The 24,653-nt window shown below is 32.3% G+C and overlaps 1 protein-coding gene across 2 annotated transcripts; it reads right to left on the bottom strand.

Annotated features, from left to right (window-relative positions):
- Positions 1–388: 388 nt before the first annotated feature.
- Positions 389–23,364, bottom strand: LOC140434705 (mitochondrial pyruvate carrier 2-like). Of its 2 annotated transcripts, none has more exons than XM_072523157.1 (4): positions 23,175–23,358; positions 22,928–22,968; positions 22,391–22,587; positions 389–566 (listed from the first exon to the last, which is right to left on the bottom strand). In XM_072523157.1, the coding sequence occupies exons 1-4, from the start codon at positions 23,257–23,259 to the stop codon at positions 539–541; spliced, it is 351 nt and encodes a 116-aa protein (XP_072379258.1). In that variant the 5' UTR covers positions 23,260–23,358; the 3' UTR covers positions 389–538. The 2 variants fall into 2 exon arrangements, with proteins under 2 accessions (XP_072379258.1, XP_072379257.1); XM_072523156.1 differs by lacking the exon at positions 389–566 and adding an exon at positions 16,153–16,400 and having other exon boundaries at positions 23,175–23,364.
- Between the last annotated feature and the right edge of the window lie 1,289 nt (positions 23,365–24,653).

Here is a 24,653-nt window from a genome sequence, read left to right as displayed (position 1 = left end):
GAAGCAAAACCTTATATAAATTTCTTCATGATTTGTTCTTTTGTTGCATAATATTGATGCACGATCCTATTTATAATGTCGCTTCTTTAATTAATTAGATTATTTAGTAACTGTTGACTGTAATTTTTTAATTAATACTTAACCATTTTTTAGTCGACTTGACAGTTCTTGGTTGTAGTTGAAAGAAATTCTTGACTCAAAGCATTTCCTGACTTGGATGTAGATTATTGTGCTCTCTTTATTATATCTTACTATTGTAATTAACTATCTTTAATTTATGTTTGTTAGATTAAATTTAAAACTAATGATCCAAATTCCTGCTCTTAACATACTTACATTCATCCCATACATCGAAATTTTAGTAGCAATGGTTAATTGATTAATTCACTTTATTTATTTGCTTTATTAAACTAAAGTGGATACAACAATATGAGACAATTCGTTTTAAATAATATTAAATATAATAAATTTTATATTCTTTATATTCTCAAACAATAAAATCATATTTACAATTTGTTCTACAGATCTGTAATCACAGTTAGGAAGATTTATGTTTATGCTGATAGCTGAAACAAATAAATACCTAATTAATAAATTTAATATTCATTATTTCATACACACAATAATAGTTATTTAACCAACAAGTGTATTAATAAGGGCGATTAACAATTGAGATATATTAACGCGCGAGCGAAGCGAGTGCGTTAATGTTCGAGATTGTTAATCGCCATTTTAATTCACCAGTTCGTTACAAAACTTTTCCGTCGACCGAACTTTTCAGAAATAAAAATATCTTAGTTTAAATTTTTATTTACTCAACGATAAATAATGACATACAATGACAGACAGTACTTACAGCGGCTATGTCATTTTAAATAATTTTTTTGGTGGGAATATAAATAGGTACCTATATGTTTGGTTGCCTACACCACAGGTCACTGCCAATTACAGAGCGTTAAATGTGGTTAAATTATTATACAAGTAATGTATGTTGTGTTGCCTATAATAAAATCGTTCATTAATAGAAATTCATTCATTAATAGGGGACGTTAATCAATGATTTTGAGGGTGTTAAAATTAATCATAAATGGATGGTCGACGGAAAAATAAATAAATAAAATACGGACATACATTCAGTATAAAATATACTGTAATATAATGAATAAATTATGTTAGTTACATATATCATTGAGTTTAGGGGAGAGAATACTCAAACCAGTTGACGTTTAATTTTAAATTTTAAGTTCTGTAATATTTTTTCTTTTCGTTACGTTATCTATATGAATGTGAGCTCATAGCAAGCAATTAGATAGCACATATCATGCAATAGTTATTATAAGCCTGAACAGACCAAAGTGGTATTTTGATAACGAAATTATTATATTTGTGAAAAACAAGTATATCATACACAGATAAGAAGGGGATTAATTATTGTAACCAATTGACCATATTTTTTCAAAGAATTCCAAATCCTTATTCGATATTTAAACTGTGCCAAATGTATTTCACTCTAATTCAATCGGTTTTCTGTACCCGATTTACGAGTTTTAATACTTTTAGTTCTTCTTAAAATTATTAGTCCATCTTTGGCATGGTATTTCTGTTCTTCACTGGTTTTCTCTGGACTAATTTTGGCATTCTTTCAATTTGAATTTTTTGACCAACTACAATTCTTGATTTTAAAAAATTGATATACATTATTTCCTTTAAAGTCAAAGTAATTCTGAATCGACTTTCTAGATTTCACTTAAATGAAATTTTCACGATCGTGCCATTTAATTAAGCCAAAAGGCAGTTAAAATATTTAAGTTGAAGACGGCTGCAACATACAGAAAAATAATGTGAGTTACTAGTATCAGTGGACTTCCATTATGACGTTCTTTAATATATTTAATAATCTCACACTTTTTAGCATTTTGTTTTTTATGAAATGCAGTTAATAACTGTTTACTTACAGTATTTTAGATTTGTACATATTACTAAAAACTGTATGATACTAATAAAAGTTACAATGTCCTTTGCTGTTAAACTGTCATTTTCACTCGTAACATTAAATTGGCATTCTATATTTTCAATAATATTTAAAATAAAATTGTTGTTTTTGGAGTACAATTTTTTCTATAAATTATCATATAGAAAACTATCATTTTCTAAGGAATTTCTAAGCAATTGGTTCTGCTATGACTATTTAGAAATGACAATGATTACATGCAACGAATATATATATATATATATATATATATATATATATATATATATATATATATATGTATATATATATATATATATGTTATATGCATTGTACCAACTAATGTTGCTGACCACGACGATTCCCAGGGTATCAAGTTTCTACTTCCAAGTACCAGAGCCGATAAGGATCCGTACACATGCAGAGTCAGCGGGACCCAAGGTTTTTGCATGTTCCCACTGAGTCAGCAGTTTCTAATATTATAAAAGCACTTGTCGCTCTTTATATTCGTTCATTTTTCTTTAGTCTTAAGTACAGTATAATCAAATTTGTAACACGTAACTTTGTTTATTGTATTTTGAAATAAATTTAATTTTTAAAAAGTCAAAAAGGTGTTTCGTGATATAAAAAGTGGCGCAAAAGTCAGTAGGATCTGGAACGTTGGCAGAACAAGGAAGAACTAACTGACAACGGTGGATTCTAATCCTTTAATCAGAAAAAGAACCAATAATCTCCAAAAAGCAGCGACGTCCTAACTTTGCAGTAATCTACGGAAGGAACACCAAGTGAAGCCCCTGGTAGACAGCTGTCGAGAACAAGACGACTTGATGTTTTTGGAACTAATGTAAGTCTAATATTGAATCATCTCGAATATAATTTTTGTTTTATACCATATTATTTATACCATACTGTTCGATATTCCAATATTAATTGAATATTTTTGATAGTTGCTTCAATAATTATATACTTGGCGATTATTCTGCAAATCGTCAATTTTTATTTTTATTAGACGATTATTTTTGTCGATTATTCCGCTAATCAGACACTGTCTTAGAAAAATACTTTTCGGATATTTTGATTTATTATTTTGATATTTATATTTTGATTTATTATTTGATATTTCTATTTGATTAATTATTTAGTTAAACAATCCATAATCTTATATTTTTATTTTTCCTTTTATTTTTCTATTTAGTTTATTGATTTATTGACCACCATGAACGATAACGGCAACACTCCTCGTCCTGCTTCTCGTAATGAGAACCAGCCTGAAATAGAACATTATAAATTATCTGAAATATTTTCTATCGTACCCGAATTTGAAGGCGATCAAATATTTTTACACACATTTTTAAATGCTTGTGATTATGCCTACAATATGTCTACTCGCGATCAAAAACAACTATTAGTAATTCACATAAAAAATAAATTACGCGGTAGAGCGGCACAACTTATAAGTTCAAGAAATCCATTATCGTATCCAGACATCAAACAGCTTCTTACTTCTCATTTTGGGGACACTAGAGACCTATCTTCTTTGATACAAGATTTACAGAGAGTCAAACAACTTCCGAATGAATCGGCTCTTACATTCCTCAATCGCGTCCAAGTCCTTAATGCAAAAATGCATGCCAACATACAAAAATCGAACCTCTCTGCTGTAGAGAAACAGGCCCAAATTGTTTTAATCGAATCAATGGCGCTTAATACATTATTGACCGGCCTCGATCCAAGGATCGCTCACATCATTCGTGCTAGTAATCCAAAAGACCTTCTTGAAGCTCAAGTCCGCATCAGACGAGAGTTACAATTATCCTATTTCGAAGTACAGAAAATCAATCGACCCAATCCTCCAAAACCCAATCAAAACAATCAACCCATCAGAAGACCAAACCTTCAACCACATAGATGCACGTTTTGTGGACGTATGGGCCACTCGTACAACGAATGTCGATCTCGACAATCCCAAAATAACTCGCAAAATTCCAATAATTCCCATAATTTTAACGGTTCCCGAAATTTTAATAGCAATCAAAACTTCAATAACTCTCAAAACAATGGCTTTCAGAGACCAACTTTCAGTTCAAATAATAATTTCCAAAACAATAGACCCAATGACCAACAAAGACCTCAATTCGCACCAAATCAAAATAATTCACAAGTACGCGCTTCTGTAATCCATAAGAATCCTAATTTTTCAAACGATAGGCACAGAGCTCATTTCGTTAACTATGAACCTGACTATATTAATGACTATACTTCAGCTCCAGATGAAAGCTATCAATACGAAGATTTCTCTGATAATAATTATTCACCTCCTGATTATTACCATTCATTCGATCAATCACCCGATTTAATTGATAGCCAAGACTATCAGGATTTTCTCTCAGTCCCGAACCAGAACCACCCACCAGACAATGCCAGTTCAATGAACGAATCTTTGTCTCAAATACAGAATCAGATTCAAACTCTAAATTTGGACGACATGAACCCATCTCTGAAGTTTCCAGAACAGAATTTTCTCTGAGCCCTCTTCTTGATGTGAACTCTAAAAACCTGTACTATATAAAAGACGCATCGAATACATTTAAATTACTTATCGATACCGGTGCTGGTATCTCTATCTTTAAAGAAAATACCGCGAAAAATTTCAAACCACGTTTCCCCGAAAAAATTACAATACAAGGTATTACAGACCAAAAGATTTTTGTCACTGAATCAACTTTAGTCCCGTTTCAAGTAGGAAACCCCCATAAGGTGTTTATCCATAATTTAAATATTGATTTCGATGGAATCTTAGGCCTCGATTTTTTAGAACATTACGAATGTACAATAGACATAAAAAACAGACAACTTATCACAAACTTTAAAACGTTACCTCTCTACAAAGTAGAAACTAATTCGCTTAACAATGAACCCCCTAACCAAATTAAAATAGATCCTAGATCCGAGCAAATATTCAAGTTAACATGTCATCTGTCAAATACAGATGCAATTTTGCACAAAAAAGAAAAAGATAAAGTCCATATCCCCAACGCATTAGTACACGTAAATGGAAAAGGAGAATTTCTAACATCCGTAGTAAATGCAAACGCAATTCCCAAAATTATCGATTTTTCCGATATCGTAATTGAACCTTATTCAAACTATCCTATCCTAAATTTCCAATCTAACGATAACTTGGTAAATTATTGTTCTGATAAAATTGACTGTACCAACAAAATCAAATGTCGACTTCGAACAGAACATCTTAACGAGGAAGAACAAGAACTTATTACAAATCTTTGCTTAAATTATGAAGACATATTTTACTTAGAGGGAGACAATCTCACTTTTACCAGTGAGATTAAACATCAAATTGAGACTAATAACGCCAAACCCATTTTTACGAAATCATACAGATATCCTCAGGTCCACAAAGAGGAAGTAAAATCTCAAGTAAATAAGATGGTCAACGAAGGTATCATCCGACCCTCTACTTCTCCTTGGTCATCTCCTGTTTGGGTTGTTCCCAAAAAAATGGACCCTTCTGGAGAACAAAAATGGCGAGTAGTAATAGACTACCGCAAGCTCAATGAATGTACCATTGACGATAAATACCCTCTTCCTAATATCTCCGATCTCTTAGACCAGCTTGGAAAGTGTCAATATTTCACAACTCTTGATCTTGCCTCCGGGTTTCATCAGATCGAAATCGATCCCAATGACATTCCTAAAACAGCCTTCTCCGTTGAAAACGGACACTATGAATTTACTCGCATGCCTTTTGGACTTAAAAATGCACCGTCCACATTCCAGCGTGTCATGGACAATATTCTTTTAGGTATTTTGAACGAACGATGTCTTGTCTACATGGACGACATTATAGTATACTCTCCTACCATTCACGAGCACATTTCCCGTCTTACTGAAGTTTTCAAACGTCTTCGAAAGGCTAATCTTAAAATCCAGCCTGATAAATGTGAATTTCTCAGGAAAGAGGTGGCGTATCTCGGACATCTCATTACCCAAGATGGCGTCAAGCCTAACCCTTCAAAAGTCGACTGTATTAAACGATTTCCTGAACCGAAAACACCGAAAGACATAAAATCTTTCCTAGGTCTAGCCGGTTACTATCGTCGTTTTATCCCCAATTTTGCCAAACTCTCTAAACCTCTCACTAGACTACTCCAAAAAGACGTTTCTTTTAATTTTGATCCAGATTGCAGGCAAGCTTTTGAAGATTTGAAAAACGCTTTAATTTCTGACCCGATTCTGACCTATCCAAACTTTGAGGAACCATTTGTTCTCACAACAGATGCAAGTGCATTCGCCATCGGCGCTATATTATCCCAAGGCCCCATTGGAAAGGATCTACCTATAGCATATGCTTCACGTACCCTGTGTAATGCTGAAACACGATATTCGACCACTGAGCGAGAGCTTCTTGCCATCGTATGGGCTGTAAAACATTTCCGACCCTATCTGTTTGGAAGAAAATTCACCCTAGTAACTGATCACCGTCCACTTACCTGGTTATTTTCTATAAAAGACCCTGGAAGCAGACTAGCTAGATGGCGCCTCAAGCTTGAGGAATACAATTATAAAATCATTCATAAACCGGGAAAAACCAACAAAAAAGCAGACGCCCTTTCTCGAATTAAAATCAATCATTTTAAAGAATGTGCGAATTTTCATAAGAAAATATCAGTATTAGCTTCGAATGATACGGAATCTGACGAAGAGCTAAATGAAATCAATGAAGAAGAAATCATTGAACATTTTAATAGATTTGTCGAACTGTATAAAACTAAATCACTCATTGATTACTCTAAAATTGAAATATCTAACGATCAATTACTGGACAAATCGCATAAGAATATCATCACCTTTCTTAGACAAAATAAAATGGAAGAGATACACCATAAAGTATTAGACGACGTCTTTGACGAAAACGACATAGATTTTAACTTGTCAAAGATCAACATGGCAGTAAAACTATCAAAAATCGGAAATATTTTATCATTCCCCTTCCTTTTGATCCCGAAACGGTAGTACAACACCTATTCTATATCGTTTATATCGCACAAAATGAATTTAACCTATCGCAAATCTATTACGTCGAAAATCAACTAGAATTACCAATTCTAGAAATATTTTCATTTATCTTTGCCAATAAAGAAATAAAATTAAGAATTTGTCAAGATGTTATTAAAACTCCGGAACAGGATGAAATACCCCAAATACTAGATCATTATCACCATGGTAAAAGCAATCTCCATCGGGGTATAAATGAGACTATACGAAGAATAAAAGAAAAGTATAATTGGCAAGGTATCACAAAGGATGTAGAAAATTTTATAAAAAACTGCGAAATCTGTCAAACAGTAAAGATCTGTAGAAAAAACTTAAGTAGCCCGTTAGTCATCACCGAAACACCTAAAACACCATTCGAAAGAATTAACATAGATCTTTTCGAATACCCTACCAGAAATTATGCCCTAACTATCAGAGACGAACTCACTAAGTTCACACAGGCATATCCCCTTGAAGACAAAACAGCTAAATCAGTCGTCAATAATCTTATTAACTTTGATCAGATAAAAGGCATATATCGAGCACAGTTTAATTAAATCTTGCCCAAGTACTTTCGATCCCTAGATCATCTTCAGGGGCATCTGAAATAAGCCAAGAAACGTTTTTTTATAACCAAAGAAATTTAATAACTTCGATAATAACTAAAAAGTTATTAAATTTCTTTGGTTATAAAAAAACGTTTCTTGGCTTATTTCAGATGCCCCTGAAGATGATCTAGGGATCGAAAGTACTTGGGCAAGATTTAATTAAACTGTGCTCGATATATGCCTTTTATCTGATCAAAGTTCATTTATTCGAGCATTCAACCTTATATTTATTTAATAATCTTATTGTCTTTTTCCAACACTATGGTACACCATTACGCATACACTGTGACTATGGACAATGCTTTGATGAAAGATCTTTGGGAATTGTACGAAATAAAACTAACCTTCTCGAGTGTGGGCCATCCACAATCTAACGGTTCTATTGAAAGATTTCACGCAACCCTAAGCGAAATGATAAGAGCTAATCAAGCTGAAAATCCCGACGAACATCCGTTCAATGTTTTACCTTATGCAGTTATTTGCTACAATAACACAAAAAACAAAACTCACGGATTTACACCGTATGAACTCATTTTTGGACATACTTCTTTTAGACCACCCGAAATACTTTACAACGAGAAGATCCTTATATCAAAGTACGTTAGAGACTTAAGTAATCAATATTTATGTATGCAATATTTCTATAAAGTGGCACGAGCCAAGACAGAAAGACAAAAAGAAAAGGCTAAAGAAATATTCGATCAACATGTGTCACCAAACCCTCCAGAATATAAGATAGGCGATAAGGTTTACGTCAAGGAATCGCAAATTAAAGACAAAGCCCAAAATAAGTTTAATGGCCCTTTCGAAATCCAAGAAATCCACATAAATTCTGCTACTTTATTAAATACCCAAACCAGTAGAACAATGAAAGTGAATTTTGATAGACTAAAACCCTATCATGAGTAATTTTCTTTCAGATTCCTCGGACTGATTCCAGTCATCCACTCCCAGTATACGTTAACCCCAATTAACAACACCATTGGAATCTTTTTTCATGAAGAAACCAATCTCAAAATTTCAAACGACAAATGGACCCTCCTTGTATATAAAGACCTGCAACCAATCAGAGACGTTATCGACAAAAACGACAAAATCTTAGAAAATCTATTAGATACTATTGAAGAAGATGTACCTCGAATGCTGGCATTCAAATCCGAAGTCCAAACTCACATAAAGGTGGGTACACATATGCGAGCCAAACGGTATACGTACAGTACGCGTACAGATCCTTGAAAAATATTCTACATCGTACTGATCGCATACTTATCTCGATCCATGGAAAGCGACAAACCAACAACGAACACACATGTGCGAAATGATTCATTTTATTTATAATTTGGGTACTGATTTATGTTTCTGTTTTTGCTTGTTTAACAAAGATAAAAATATGTACAATAATCAGTTTACTGTTTTCTCACGTCTCTCTAGGAAGGAACACGTCATTCACACAATGTCGATTTGATGAGACAATAAAAATGTTCGCTGCGTCTAGTAAGCGCCGTCCAAACTGAAAGACGAGCTTCCTTTGAAGTCGTGGAATAAACCGCAACAATTTGGTTCGCGACGAGTCACGATGAAACAGTACGCAAGCGGTTTTTTCTGCCGTACACATTAACGAATATAGCGTTCGCATACCGTATGCATACCGTTTGGCTCGTATATGTGTACCGACCTTAAGTCTTCTTAAACAAATCTCTAGTTCTGTTAATCTCAAATATACAGAGATAATGGCTAATATGAAACAATACACATTCCGAGAGAAACGTGGGCTTATTAACGGAATAGGTTCGATATGGAAATCAATTACCGGAAACTTAGATTCGTCAGATGGAGAATATTTCAATGAATGTATAAATAAAATAACCCGCGATGAGTATCAAATCGAAAACCTATTAAAAAATCAAATATCGGTTACCACTTCTGTTATTAAGAACTTTAACAACACAATCCGAAAATTACAAATAGATGAGGAAACATTCAACGATAATATTAAAGAAATTCGAGAGTCAATAACGGATATCTCTGACCAATTAAAATTCTATCAATCTCAAATCGATATACTAAACTTTTGTGAATTACTAATGGAAAGCTATTCATTTATCGAAGATTCTTTAAATGATATAGTAAATGCCATAACCTTTGCTCGATTAAAAATATTACATAGTTCAATCATCACCCCGTTTGACTTAATTGAATCGCTTAGGCATATATCACAATCATTACAAAAAAAGAATCTTCCATTATCGATCTACACTTCAAATCTAGCTCAATATCTAGATATTATCGAATTACAAGCCTATCAACTAGACACAAGAATTGTATTCGTTTTAAATATTCCTTTAACTGATGCAGAACAATATACTTTATATCGTCTCTATCCAATACCAATACTGGATAATCGAACAGGTCTTCATTCAATATTAATAACAACGCATAAATATATTGCGCGAAACGATGATTCATTATTATACCTTACAATAAATAGTCTTGAGACATGCAAAACTTTGCAAGCTCGAACCAAGATCTGTTACAACACACTTCCATATCCGATCGACAGCGATGCCATATGCGAAGCCCAACTTTTCAAACGACAAGAACGTCTTCCCAGAACATGCCAGACTTCCGTAGTATTCGCCAAAGATTACAACGTCCAGAAGATCAACATGAACCTGTGGCTCATAACAGTTTCTGACCCACTGCCTATTACCATCAAATGTGAATCCAGAGAAGTCAAATCAGAAATCATCCACACCAATCATGTACTCAAACTACAACCCACGTGCGTTGCCTTTATTGGAAGTACAAGAGTACACTCTCAAAAATTAATCGACGTTCATGACAATGTTATTTACAGAAGTCACCCAGTCCAAATACCATTCAACTGCTGCAAACACTTCCCAGATAAGATCCATCTTCCCGACTTAAAACCACTAAAGCTTAGCAAAATCAATACTGAAGACCTCGAGATAGCCCATCACAAACTCAATCAGTATTCTGAAGAACTCGACAAACTAATCAATGAACCATTCGTCAACAAACACCTGAGCTGGTTCACGATCTTAACAATAGTCGTCATTGTGACTCTTGTTGTTCTTTATGTCATATGTAAATGCCGATCCAAGAGAAGATACAAGATAGGAATTGGCAATACCAACGACAATGACCATCCGCCCTCTCCACCAAGACACCCAGTGACAGTCTTCGCCAGGAATTGGAGGAAGATCCTTCCAAGACGAAGACCCAGTATTCACCTAAGCGAATCCATAGACGAAGAAGAGCAGATCCAACTGAATACCATTAAACAAACAGTCTAAAAGTTGCTGCCACGCATCAACTTTCATCTAAAAGAGGGAGCTGTTATATGCATTGTACCAACTAATGTTGCTGACCACGACGATTCCCAGGGTATCAGATTTCTACTTCCAAGTACCAGAGCCGATAAGGATCCGTACACATGCAGAGTCAGCGGGACCCAAGGTTTTTGCATGTTCCCACTGAGTCAGCAGTTTCTAATATTATAAAAGCACTTGTCGCTCTTTATATTCGTTCACTTATACGTGTTCAATTTGTAACACGTAACTTTGTTTATTGTATTTTGAAATAAATTTAATTTTTAAAAAGTCAAAAAGGTGTTTCGTGATATAATATATATATATATATATATATATATATATATACTGCGCTTCAAAATTAACGCATAATTTTAAAAACCCTGGTAAATCAAATAATTTTAATGTTTATTATATATTATTATTGCCCCCGGTATATTGTAAGATTTATCGAAAGAACGGTAAAAAACGCTGAGGTTTTTACCATTTTTTGCAAAAAAATTAAAAACAAGCTAATTGTGCTTCATTTTATTTCGAATTTAGTTGGGTAGGATTACGTTGTGCTCAACGTTTAAAGAGGGTTTTCAAGTTTACTAAGTGTTTTTCTTTGAAATGAACCACCAGCAGCAAGAAAATCGAAATTTGTCAGAAAGTGTCTGTTTTAGAATCGTTACTCTTCGCGAAGAAGGATACACTCAAGTAGAACTCGCTGAAAATTTTAACGTCACCCAGTCAACCATTTCACGAGTGTTAGCACGTTTTTCTGTTACTGGAAGTAACTCGAGAAGACCCGGTCAAGGCCGTAGAAGAGTTACAACTCCTAATCAAGGCCGATTTTTGACACTTCGTACATTGAGACATAAAGGTTTGTTACCAGTACTTCTCTACAAAATGAATTTTTGGACCGTCATAACTTTAGAATCAGCCAAAATACGATTAGAAGAAGACTTTCCGAAAACAACCTACACCCTGGAAGGGCACCAATTGGCCCATTATTGACCAGAGACCATAGAAGGCAAAGATTGCATTTTGCTGGTGAACATGTTGATTTGAATAATGACGATTTAGGAAGAATATTGTTCACCGATGAATCCAGGTACTGTCTTTTTTCTGATGACATGAGAAACCAAGTGTATAGAAGGCATGGGGAACGCTACGCACAGTGTAACACTGTAGGGACTGTACAGTATGGCGGCGGCTCGGTAATGGTGTGGGTGGGATTAATTTAGAGGCTCGTACGGAATTAGTTAGAATAGATCGCAGTCGGCTTACATCGCAGAGGTATATAATAGACATTTTAGAAGAGCATGTCGTGCCATTTGCACCATTTATTGGGGATAATTTCATGCTTATGCAAGATAATGCTAGGCGACACACGGCAAGAATTGTGCAGCAATATCGTCAGGAGGTTGGAATTCCTGCCATGGATTGGCCTGCGAGAAGTCCTGACCTCAACCCAATAGAACATGTTTGGGACATCATAGGCAGACGACTACGACAACTACCTAATGCACTCAACACATTAGATGAACTGTTTTTGCGGTTGGTTGAAATTTGGGATCAAATTGATCAAGAAGAAAGAACGATTATTCTCAGTATTAGAGATCGTTGTCAAGCAGTAATAAATACCAGAGGAGGCAATACTCTATACTAATTCATGGTACTAGTATTTTCTTCAACTTTAAAAATTTCAATTTCGTCATTAATTTATAATATTAGTTTGTTTAGATCAGCTGTTTGTTTAGATGTTTAGATTTATGATGTTATATTGTTAATTTTAATACATTTTTTGTAAAAAAAAGAAGTTTTTTATTTAAGATGTTCTAAAACAACCATAAAGCAGACAAGAATAAACAAATTTTTTTTCATTACAACTCAAAATAAAAATTTTAAAGTTAATTTTGGAGCGCCGTATATATATATATATATATATATATATATATATATATATATATATATATATATATATATACTTTGAAATGTATTTTAAATGTTTTTATTGTTTATTTTATTAATTATAAACGACTGAAAAACATGCTCGCTTTCGGGCTTAATTTGCAATAACTTTTTTGTTTATAAACATTTATTAGTTTAGAAAATCTCATTTTATTTAATGAGCAAGTATTTTCAAGAAAGTCGTCTGTTGAACGTTTTTATCTAGAATGCGTAGTTTTTTTACAATATTAAATGTAGTAATGTTTTACTAACGCAGTAAAAGTTTCGATAACTAGAAGATAATACTTGATTGACTTCTCCCAGATACATATTCCAGTTAAAAAATATTGCCCAGTAATTTTTCGATTTTTTAAGTGATTTTTCGTCTTCGTTTCATGTGGTATTAAACCATAAGCAACAAAAATTAAATAAAATAATTTAATTTAATTATTAATATCTTTGAATAAAAAAAAAACAAAAAACTAGTGTTAATCGTTGATGTAGATAAGTGACTTAATTGATTTTTACAGTTGTAGAATTGTTCTATTATTGTTTATTTAATATTTAGCACTACCCCTAACTTATTCCTTGCAGTTTATTTCTCCGATATTACTTTGTGTTTGTTTTATAATTTAATTATAAAGCAATGTATTGACACTGGACAATTAAGTAACATATATTGTAATATATTGAACAAAATTTATAAATCTTCAAAATAAATATCATTCACCTTAATAACAACTAACTAATCATTTTTCAAACGTTTCTTTATTGTTATTTTTATTTTTACATTTGAAGTAATTTTAATTTTTTTTATCGTATTGCTGTAACGAACGTGCTTAAGACAATTTAATCTTGACATTCAATATTTTATATACTTCAATGTCAGTTTTTATTTGTGAAATCTTTTAATTTCTGTAGGTGTTTTCTAAATGTATTTGTACGCCATTTTTGTTATGTTCAAATTGTTTTACAGTGTACTCCTGATGAAGCTTTAAGGCTGATTTATAAACTTTACGTTGGCGTTGGCGCTGACGTTCGCGTTACAACATGGTGAAATGGGAAACTCGTATGTCTATTTATAAACATCGTTCGCCGTTAGCGTTGGCGTTCGGTTCCGTTCAAGATGAACCAACTTATCTTTTGCCGTTGGCCGTTGTAGCACAGAATAGACAAACCCTTCTGTGGTTGTAGTCAAGATCACAGAACATAAAAAAAACTGTATCTTTGTCATCGCAGCCAATGGTGATACCTAAAAAGTGACAAGGTTTGTCAAACAAATCAAACCATAGATAAATAATATAATATTAGAAAAATCAAACTAAATTATTTGTTTATGTTTGTATTTCCACGTGTTTATAAAGTGAAATAGTTTAGATAATTTAATTTATATTCCCTATATATTAGAAATTCCATCAGATCGATAGTTTACATTTATTTTTGGTTTTACCATTTGCAGTAATTTTTCAAATACTTGAACCTGCATCCTGGTATATTTAAAAAACTGCTGGGTATCCCAGTTTTTCATATTTTTATAATAATTAAAATTATCTCTTGTTTTTCTGTTCTGGTTAATAGGCCTCCGTTTGTATCGACGTTGTCTTTTATTTCGAACGCTCAGTGCTGCTCGAATACAAAGTATCAGTGGCACTGCACCTAACAAAGGCCGAGCATTTTCATTTTCCATTGTATTAATTTTCAAGCAATAATCAAAAATGTAAGGTTAAAAATTTAGATGTGATCTTTAACGCCAACCGAAAGTTTAAAAATGCAGTCTATGATAGCCAGCGCCAAGGTCAACGGCAAACGCCAGCGCCAGCGCCAACATAAAGTTTATAAATCAGCCTTTAGATCACTTTACCTGATAATTCCTACGTATTTTCAAATTATTTTATCGTCGATATAATCACTTTTAACACATATATATATATATATATATATATATATATATATATATATATATATATATATATATATATATATATATGTATATATATATACTTAAGCTTCTTTTAGACATGGACTTAAATCCAGGAAAAATGGTAGACGTATCAGAGGGTGTAGTACCATACTCAGAGGAAGTTTTCTTAGAGGAAGTACTTCCAGAAAATGTACCGTCTACATCAACAACTGTAGACAGGAGCTGGGAAATATATTATTTTGATTATTTACAATGTTTTGTTTTAGGACGAAAGGAAAATGATACAATTAAAAAAAAAAGCCAGATATCTAAGAAGATTTATACAAAATCCAATGAATTAATTTCAAATAAGCTGGAGTTTGTGAGTTATCAAAAAATGAAATTTGATGAAGAACACAAACTAAGAATAAAAATTTGAAAATGGATAGTGAAAAAAAAAATTAAACTAAAGCTATTAAAATTAGATAAGCAAATAAAATAATGTTTTGTTTTAGGACGGAAGGAAAATGTTACAATTTAAAAAAAAAAAGCCAGATATCTAAGAGGATTGATACAAAATCCAATTAATTAATTTCAAATAAGCTGGAGTTTGTGAGTTATCAAAAAATGAAATTTAATGAAGAACACAAACTAAGAATAAAAATTTGAAAATGGATAGTGAAAAAAAAATTAAACTAGAGCTATTAAAATTAGATAAGCAAATTAAAGAAAAACAATTATTACTGTTACAAAAGTAGGCACGGTTAGTGCCTAATTTTCCAACTGTAATAATTGTTTAATTACTAGTTAATTAAGTTTAATTTTTAGATTATTATTAGGATACATTTTTATATTTCTTTAGGACTATTTGTTGTATATATTTTTATACTTAGTTATATATTTTATATTTAGTTATATAGTTTATTATATATATATATATATATATATATATATATATATATATATATATATATATATATATATATATATATATATATTAATTATTACAATGATTATATATTTTATATATATTTTTAAATGTGTAATTAATTTTATATTTGTTAAGAAAGGGTTTTATGAAAGGAATACACACTTATTTAAAAGGAGGGAAATTCCTTATACTCAGTAAAGACAGACTTGCTTAAGTTGTCATACTAGTATAGTGAGTGAAAAATCCTCATTTATTTTACATTGAAATAGAAAAAAAATACATTTTGAGAAATAAATTAAAAAAGAATATATACAATACAAGAATTCAGTAATGTAATCTCAAAATAAATAAACAAATGCCAGTTAAACAAAGATTACATATAAGAAACAAATTATTACAGGAGAAAAAATTGTATCTTTTTTGTAACTACAGTTGGGCAAAATAATTGTTAATAAAATTATATCTTCTTCTATTATCAGGATTTCATCTGTTATCCAACATTTCATCCATATTTGGTGCATGAATATTATTAGCAAAACGAATTGTTCTTTCTTGCTCTTGGTGCACTGGTGAATCATTTTCATTTGTATAACAAGCAATATTGTGGAGAACAGCAGTGGCCACTATAATTAGCTGAATACTTTCCAATTTTACTCCCATTGTCCCATTGCTAAATAAGGGATGGATGATAAAATTAAACCAGATTTTGAACATGTGTCCATAAGGAACAGATTTTGTTACAATACTACAATATTTTATGAATATAGTGGTTAAGTTAGGATATACATGTCGACGGTTTTTCCACCACTGTAATGGACAGTTCCAATCTCCGTTCGAAATTTTTTGTGGGTAATATATCATCAGACAAATACATGTCGACTTCTTTTATATATCTCGATACAGGTGTATGTTTAGATGAGTCATGTCCAATGAATTCATCAGAAATACACCATGGACTTAAGTCATCTTTATCAGTTTCTTTTTCTTGTACTGGTTGATTTTCAATAGTACAATCTTCTTTTTCTTTTTTTTATAGAAGTAACCAGCTTCTTAACTCTTTCTTTTGTTTTTTTTTTACCTTCATTTTTATCAGAAAATCCCTGCATTTTAAATCATTATTTGTCGTTTACGAATCTACGGTATCTCACTGGTAAGCCAACTAGTTGATGGTTGATTAAAAAAACTACGTTTTGTGTAGACGTAAACAGAGAAGCAACGAACACTTTACGTCGACAAGGACGATTAGTTTATCTGAGAGACTACTACAAAACTAAAAATAACATGCGACTCTTTCGGCACAGTGGACAGTCGGGCTATCAGTTGACGTTGAAAATAAAATACTAGGTATTCTGATTAATGAATGAGTTTCGATTTAAGATTGATCTGAATTTTCGAAGGTGATGGATACTTCCATTAATAAAAATATTAGTTTAGAACAAAAGAAACAAATAGATATGGATTCACTAAACCTATGCAAAGACTCGTTTCATCCGTTTTCCATAGTTAACGAACGAGCTTTTAAAAAGTTTGCAAGGTGGATTCCTGGATATAAACCGCCAACAAGAAAAACATTGTCAGGTTCAGTACTTCAGGAATGTTATATCAAAACTGAGCAAATTATTAGATCACAAGTTGTAAAAGAAGTAGAAAATATCTGTATTACTACTGATCTCTGGACATCTGGAGTAACTGAGAGTTACATCGCATTAACGGGACAATATTTAACCGAAAATTTAGAATTTAAAACGGTTTTATTAGGCTGCTGCCATTTTTCTGGAAACCATAATTCAGAAAACATCGCTTTTGAAATTAGTGAAATTATTAATCAGTTGGGTCTAAAACGAAAACTAAATTTTGCAGTAACTGATAATGCCTCAAATATGGTCAAAGCTATTAAAGATGTTTTGGAATGAAAACATTTAAATTGTTTTGCTCATACGTTAAATTTATTGGTGGAGGACTCTTTTTTTCGACAATTCGGAAAAAACACATTTCAAAAAAAGTACCTTATCTTCAGAAAGGCTTTTAAAGTATCAATTACAACATAACAAAGTTCCCAAACGGCCAATCCAAGAGGAAACTAGGTGGAACTTCACCTATTACATGTTAAAAAGAATGACCGAGTTAGAAGAGGCAATCCGTTCCACATTGGTATTAGTTAATACAGACTTAGACCAAATCTGAATAATGAAGACTAGATTATTTGTTCTCAACTTTCCCAAATTTTACGGCCTTTTAAAGAAATAACAAGTACAATGAGTGGCCAGAAATACTTGAAGGGTAGTTCAGTGATTGCTATGGTATGCTGCCTGCAAGAATCTTGCAATAAAATTTTAGCAAACGGTAACCTTAAATCCATAGTATCCGACGTAGTACAGTTACTAATATCGGGTTTAGCAAAAAGATTTAGAGGGATAGAACAGAGTGGCACATTGTCATTATGTACATTTATGGATTCACGATTTATAGTGCAGGGATTTTATGATAAAAATGCAGGAAAAAAAACAAACGAAAAAGTTAAGAAGCTGGTTACTTCTATAAAAAAAGAAAAAGAAGATTGTACTATTGAAAATTAACCAATACAAGAAAAAGAAACCGAAAAAGATGACTTAAGTCCATGGTGTATTTTTGATCAATTAATTGGACATGACTCATCTAAACGTACACCTGTATCGAGAGTCCATTACAATGGTGGAAAAACCATCGCCATGTATATCCTAACTTAACCACTATATTCATAAAGTATTGTAAATGTGAACACATGTTCAAAGTCTGGTTTAATTTTAAACAAAAGAAGAACACAGTTAACAAGAAGTGAAGTAGAAAAAATTATGTTTTTAAATGTCAATTTAGACGATTCGCGATTTAATAATAACGTGTAATGTAAATGTAAGTACGATTTACTATTTGTATTGTTTAGTTTATTTTTGGGTTGCCGAGATGAAAACCCTAATAACAATAGTGCGCAAAACAAGAAGAGACAGGGTGAGAAATACAAACGTTAGAGAACAGTGCAAAATTCAAGACATTGTAAGATGGGGAATGCAGCGTAAAAGGATATGGTACAGTCATGTTAGACGAATGGATGAAAATACACCCCCAAAAATTGCTTTAGAAAATAACCCGCCCGGTTCAAGACCTCCAGGAAGACCACCTAAAAGATGGAGGGATAGTTGGCAATCTACCTGCCAGGAAATTAACCAGAGGCAGCTTCAGAATTAAACAGATCGAAAAATCTCCAAAAAGTAGAAGAAGGGAAGAAGAGTTTATTTTCAAGTTATAATAAATATATCCTTCATAAGTTTCTTTTACTTCAATAAATATACACATAAACGATAATAGTCATTATGTTTGTGTATGTATTCTAGAATGCCACTTTGAGAAACTTGGTCATTTGGACAGTGTAGCGATCACTGTAGTCAATAGGTTTGACATCGCACTCATTTGTCAATGAGTCCTTTCATAATTTGTTTCAACTTGAACATATCTCCTTTGGTTTTGTGTGATGTTACCTGTGCATATGTGATGCTAGGTTGTATATCTGTGGTACTAAGACAAAACACAATATGTCAAAATCGATTTAAAATTCAAAATTATCGATTTTTCGTTTTTATTGCGAATATGTATATTGAGCGATAAAGAATGTGATAACAAAACCCTACATGTGTTAGACGCATCCGTGTAACCGGTGGATTATTAAATTAGTTTCCGATATGTTTGTCTCATTGTATTTGGTCGGTACCAAAACCCGATATGAAAACATACCGGCTTCTAGCGTCGTCTATAGAAGTGAAGATTTGACTTATCGCATTACAACTCCAACCGTCTCAGTCTGAAATCTAACGGGATATTAAATTTAGTTGCCTGATTTTGTTTTTCGTATAAGCAGCTTTAGTGGTTGTTTGCGTTCAAAAAGTGAGTTTTTACAACATTGCGAGGCAAAAACAAAAAATTAATAAAACGTATAAATAAAAAGTAAACTTGGCAACATCGCATTAAGTGGTAAGATGTTATTGATAACTTAAATTACATTTGAAGCTCTGGCGTCAAAATGGGCGGGGATTTTAAATGCATTTCCAAACATTTCTAATTTGTTTGTATTTATCCCATAAGAAGTTGGAAATATTGTTTTTTTTTAATTGTTTGAAGAATATAAATAAGGACTTTTAGTTATAAACATTTATTCTGTCCGATTGGTATGATTTGTTGTTCGTGGATTCGGGAAGTAAGAATATCAAATGATTTAGATAGTTACTATGAACGTTCATATTTTAAGGTTATGTTATGGTTTGATTAAAACTTATGGTTCTTTTTATTGGGGTTATTTCAAAATTAATCAAATCTTTTTTAAGTGCTAGTGATTTTATCCCCTAAAAGACTAAAACATATTCGTTTTCTCGTAGTTTAAATAGTTAATAGTAGTTTTGTTGTCATTACTGAAAAATTTAGTAATACTAGATATCTTCAACACATGTTTATTAGCCATTATATGCCCAGATCTAAAAAATAAACTCAAAAACAATTACAGCATCCAAAAAAAAAATTTTTTAAACACGCATTATGGCAACTTGATAGAAATGTGACAGGATAAAATCACTGAAAAGGAAAAAGAATAAAACATTAATTTAAATATTTTTCAACTTCGTAAATAAATTCAATGATTTATTGATTTATTTCAAAATAACTCTGATAAAAATAACAACAAAATACCTTGAAATACAGTAAAAAACTAATTTTTAAGTTTTAATAAGTTTTAATCATACAATAGCATAACCTTAAAATATGAACATTCATACTAAATATCTTAATACTTTGATATCCTTACCTCACAAATTCACGAGCAACAAATAATACCAATTGACAGAATGAATGTTCATAACCAAAAGTCCTTATTTATTCTTCAAACAATTAAAAAAAAAAACAATATTTCCAACTTCTTATGGGACAAATACACACAAATTAGAAATGTTTGGAAAGGTTTTTAAAAACCCCGCTCACAATGTGACGTCAGACTTAGGTAGTCCATTGAAGTATCTTCTGATATGCAAAAACTGCCCATGAATCGTAACAAAGAAAATAAGGAAATGTATAATATAATTACAACTTACAATGTTCAAACTGTTAAAATATTTAACACAATGGCCACTGTTAATGCTGTTCAAAAATTGGAGATTTTGATGCATTTTAACGTTAGTATTAAGTGAAAAAATTAGGTAAACCTTATTTTACTATTGAAAATAAAAAAAAAATTGTGCAAATACCCCAGAATCAAATGGACATCATAAAATCCGACAATGACTTAAGAAATGTATGCAAAAGTATATTTCAATCTATTTATGGACTAACGAAAGTCAAACTAGATTATTTAATAGAAAGAATGAAACAATCTCCTGTGTCAGCTACTTCTCTCACTGGATAAAGCGGTCGACATGAACCAAAAAATAAGAACACGAAAGAAAGAAAAGATATGTTAGAGCACATAAAGAAGTATTTGAAGTTCGAAAGTCACTATTCGCGGTGGAAAATTCTATATAATGAATATAAAACTGAGTATCCAAATGCTGCTTTTAAATCGACAGGTTTCTCATTTAAAGTAGAGCATGTCGATACATGAAAGACGTGTGATTCTTTAATATTAAAGATCAAACAAAGCACTGATGGAAATAAAAAGATTTAGTTAACCGATGAACACAACCAACACAAGGACATGGCATACCTAGGATACAAACTAAAAGATATGGACAAAAGCCAAGCCAAAGAAGATGCAACAAAAAGAATTTTGGTATTTGATTTGCAGTAAGTTTTGGACAACTTGGACTTCACTGACAACTAATGTTTCTTTTTATAAGCGTCTCCTTTCAACTTATTACTTGACGATCCGTAATTGCACTTCAGATTACAGTATAACTGGCTGGTATATGTGGCATGAAGCAGTTGGAAGAAGAGGATCTGAAGAGATTGCTTCTTGTATTTTAAGAAAACTCGAAATATTGCCTGAAACTGTGAACCATGTTATTACCTACTCAGATAAGTATGGAAGCCAAAATAGAAATATTAACATGGCCACCATGTTTTCATATTTGGTCAGTAAAAGCAGCCATGTTAATTGTGTAGATCCGAAGTTTCTTTTACGCATCTGGAATGCGATGTAGATCATGCTCGTATTGAATGATCTAAAAAGGCTAATGAGATCCCATTTATAGTGCCTAAACAAGACCAAATAATATTCTCATTTTCAACACACTTCAACAGCACGAAACTGGCTTGGTAATAAATAGTTTAAGTACGAAAAAACGTTTAGATTAATTCAATTCAAAACTGCCCTGGATGAAGAAAACTTTAAAACACTTGATTTAAGAAAATCAAGTGGAATGAAAAGAAAAAAAGGGGAAAATGACCTTTTCCTATATTGAACCAATGTTATAATGGACCACTGAACAATAACCATCTTAAGAAAAGGGATCTACTCAGTCTTCTTCCATTGATTCCTTCGTGTCAGTTTTTATTTAACACTAGAAACAAACGCCAATGAACCTGAGTTACCAGAAGACAATTGTGAGGAAAGCGAGTAAAAATAGGTGTTATCTAGAATATAATACACATGACTGTGGTCTACACATACACAAAATGAATATTTAATTAGTACTAAACTGTACTTACCTCACAGCTCTATACATTTGATAGCATTGAGTCATTGCTACAAACATATTAACACTAAACAAGGAATAGTTTTTGGGTATAATCACCAAAGAATATCTCGACCATATAACACCTGTAGCAAGAAGGGCTCCACATTGAGATGGACTAATTGTGTCAGCAGGTCTCTGCAAATCAGCTATGCCAGCTATGACCAAACCCTAAAACAAGTTATATACATGCCACTCTAAAGTTGTAGCCATGTTTGTTATAAAATTAAAAATGATTCTCAACCTGTATAGTATAATCAAAGAATATAGACGCTTAAGCGTCTATATTCTTTGGTATAATGATTGCTCTTGTAATTAAAATTGATTCTGGGTAATTAACTAAGTAGTGGCTAGTTTTTGGTTACTAGATTCGAATTTAATATTATTTTACATAAGAAAGGAAATACTTTTGGGCAATTATAAACAGTTAAGATCATTCAAAATTTTATTTTAGAATTTTTGGAAACGATTCCTGATTAAGAAACGTCATGATTAAGATATGAAGACTTACCCATTTAAATATTGGTGCCCAGAAAAATACAGTTTTTGGTCCTGTAATTCAAAATAATTGAATACCTAATTAGTCACTTTGCAAATGTGTAATAAGTGTGTTCTTTTTTGGGGTGTTTTTATTTAAACATTATAAAACAATAATCTGACCGATTGTTTGTAGATTTACGTTAGATAACACTAACTTAAAATTTGACTTAGGACATTTGTAAAGTATGCTAACAATATTATTAATCTAATTAATTTACCTGCGGGATGAATCCATAAAGGTTGTAATTTTGATGGCACTACCTTATCTAACGCTGACATTGTTTTATGATAAATGGCAGACATTATTTAGTATTTAGGAAAATAAAATTAACTACAAAATAAAGTAACTTTCTTACAAGGTTACCCCTACTCCCTACTCTGCCCTACTTCGCCTATCATACTAAAGAATATAGACGCATGCGTCTATATTCTGTGTTATCATCCATAGACAATAGACATTAGACATAGACTTATAAAGTATAGTTTCCACCAGAGGAACATGAAGGAACTTTTGTGTTTCTGTTGCTTGTTGCTTAAAAATGTTTCGCAAAGTTCCTCAAAGTTCCTAAGTGTTTCTTCTTGTTTCGACAACAAATGTTGCATGTTTGCGATTGTTGGTGGTTTCCAGTTTTAGCGGTAAACTTCAAAAGAAATACGGCAACAACAGGCAACATAAACATATTGTTGTCTGAGTGGAAACAGATACAGCAACTTGTAGTGACTTGTTTTTGTCTAGTGCAGCTCGACGGCGAACGTGGAATAATTTATAGTCGGTCGGACGTGTGAAAAAATAGAAAAATGCCGTTCATGTGGACAAATGAGTTAGTACTCGAATTAATCGAAAACTATAAGCTTTGTGAGTGTTTATGCAATACAAAGCACGCCCAGTATAAATGTAGAAATGCGAAACACGATGCTTGGACAACATTGGCAGAAAAAACAGGCTCAAATATAGAAGAAGTGAAAAGAAAAATGAAAAATGTTATTGCACAATTCTATAGAGAAAGAAAAAAATATCGTACGTTAAAAAAGTCGGGAGCCGGCGCCGTATTTATTTCAAAATGGTTTGCTTATGAAGTCTTGTTGTTTCTTGCGGGCAGGAACAAAGTTAGAAAATGTACTGAAAAAGGAATAACTACAAGTGAGGTACGTATTTTTTTTGTTTTATTTGTAATTTTTATACAAAGTTAAAAATTATTTTGCCATGGAACCATTCCTTCGGGTGACATAAAATATTGAGCAAATTCATCTCGAACTTGTTTAGCTTCCAACGTTGAATTACGTGCTTGTTTTTGCAGTGATGCAAACATATTGTTCTTTATTTCGTTTCTCCAAGAACCTGGGATCCTTTCGCCCGTATCTTTGTCTTCTGAATCAAAGGTGCCAGGAGGTGAATATGACTTTCGGGAATGTAAACTGCTTCTCAGAAAATTATGGAGATATACACATGCAGCAACAACTAATTCCACTCTGTCGGGTTCAAGTAGCATGGGTTTTCTTAATACCCTGAACCTAGCAGACATGATTCCAAAAACGTTCTCAGAAATACGCCTAGCGCGTGACAAGCGGTAATTAAAAATTCGTTTTGAGGAACCTTTCTCTTGAGTGCCAGGGTAAGGTTTCAATAAGTTTGGTGATAGGGGAAAAGCGTCATCTCCTAGAAAAACAAACGGAACAGCTTTTGTTCTTCCTGGCAA

Source organism: Diabrotica undecimpunctata, chromosome 2, assembly GCF_040954645.1.
Source record: "Diabrotica undecimpunctata isolate CICGRU chromosome 2, icDiaUnde3, whole genome shotgun sequence".
Classification (NCBI taxonomy): Eukaryota; Metazoa; Arthropoda; class Insecta; order Coleoptera; family Chrysomelidae; genus Diabrotica; species Diabrotica undecimpunctata.
Note: the sequence above shows the minus strand (reverse complement) of the source record. Positions and strands in the feature narration are given on the sequence as shown.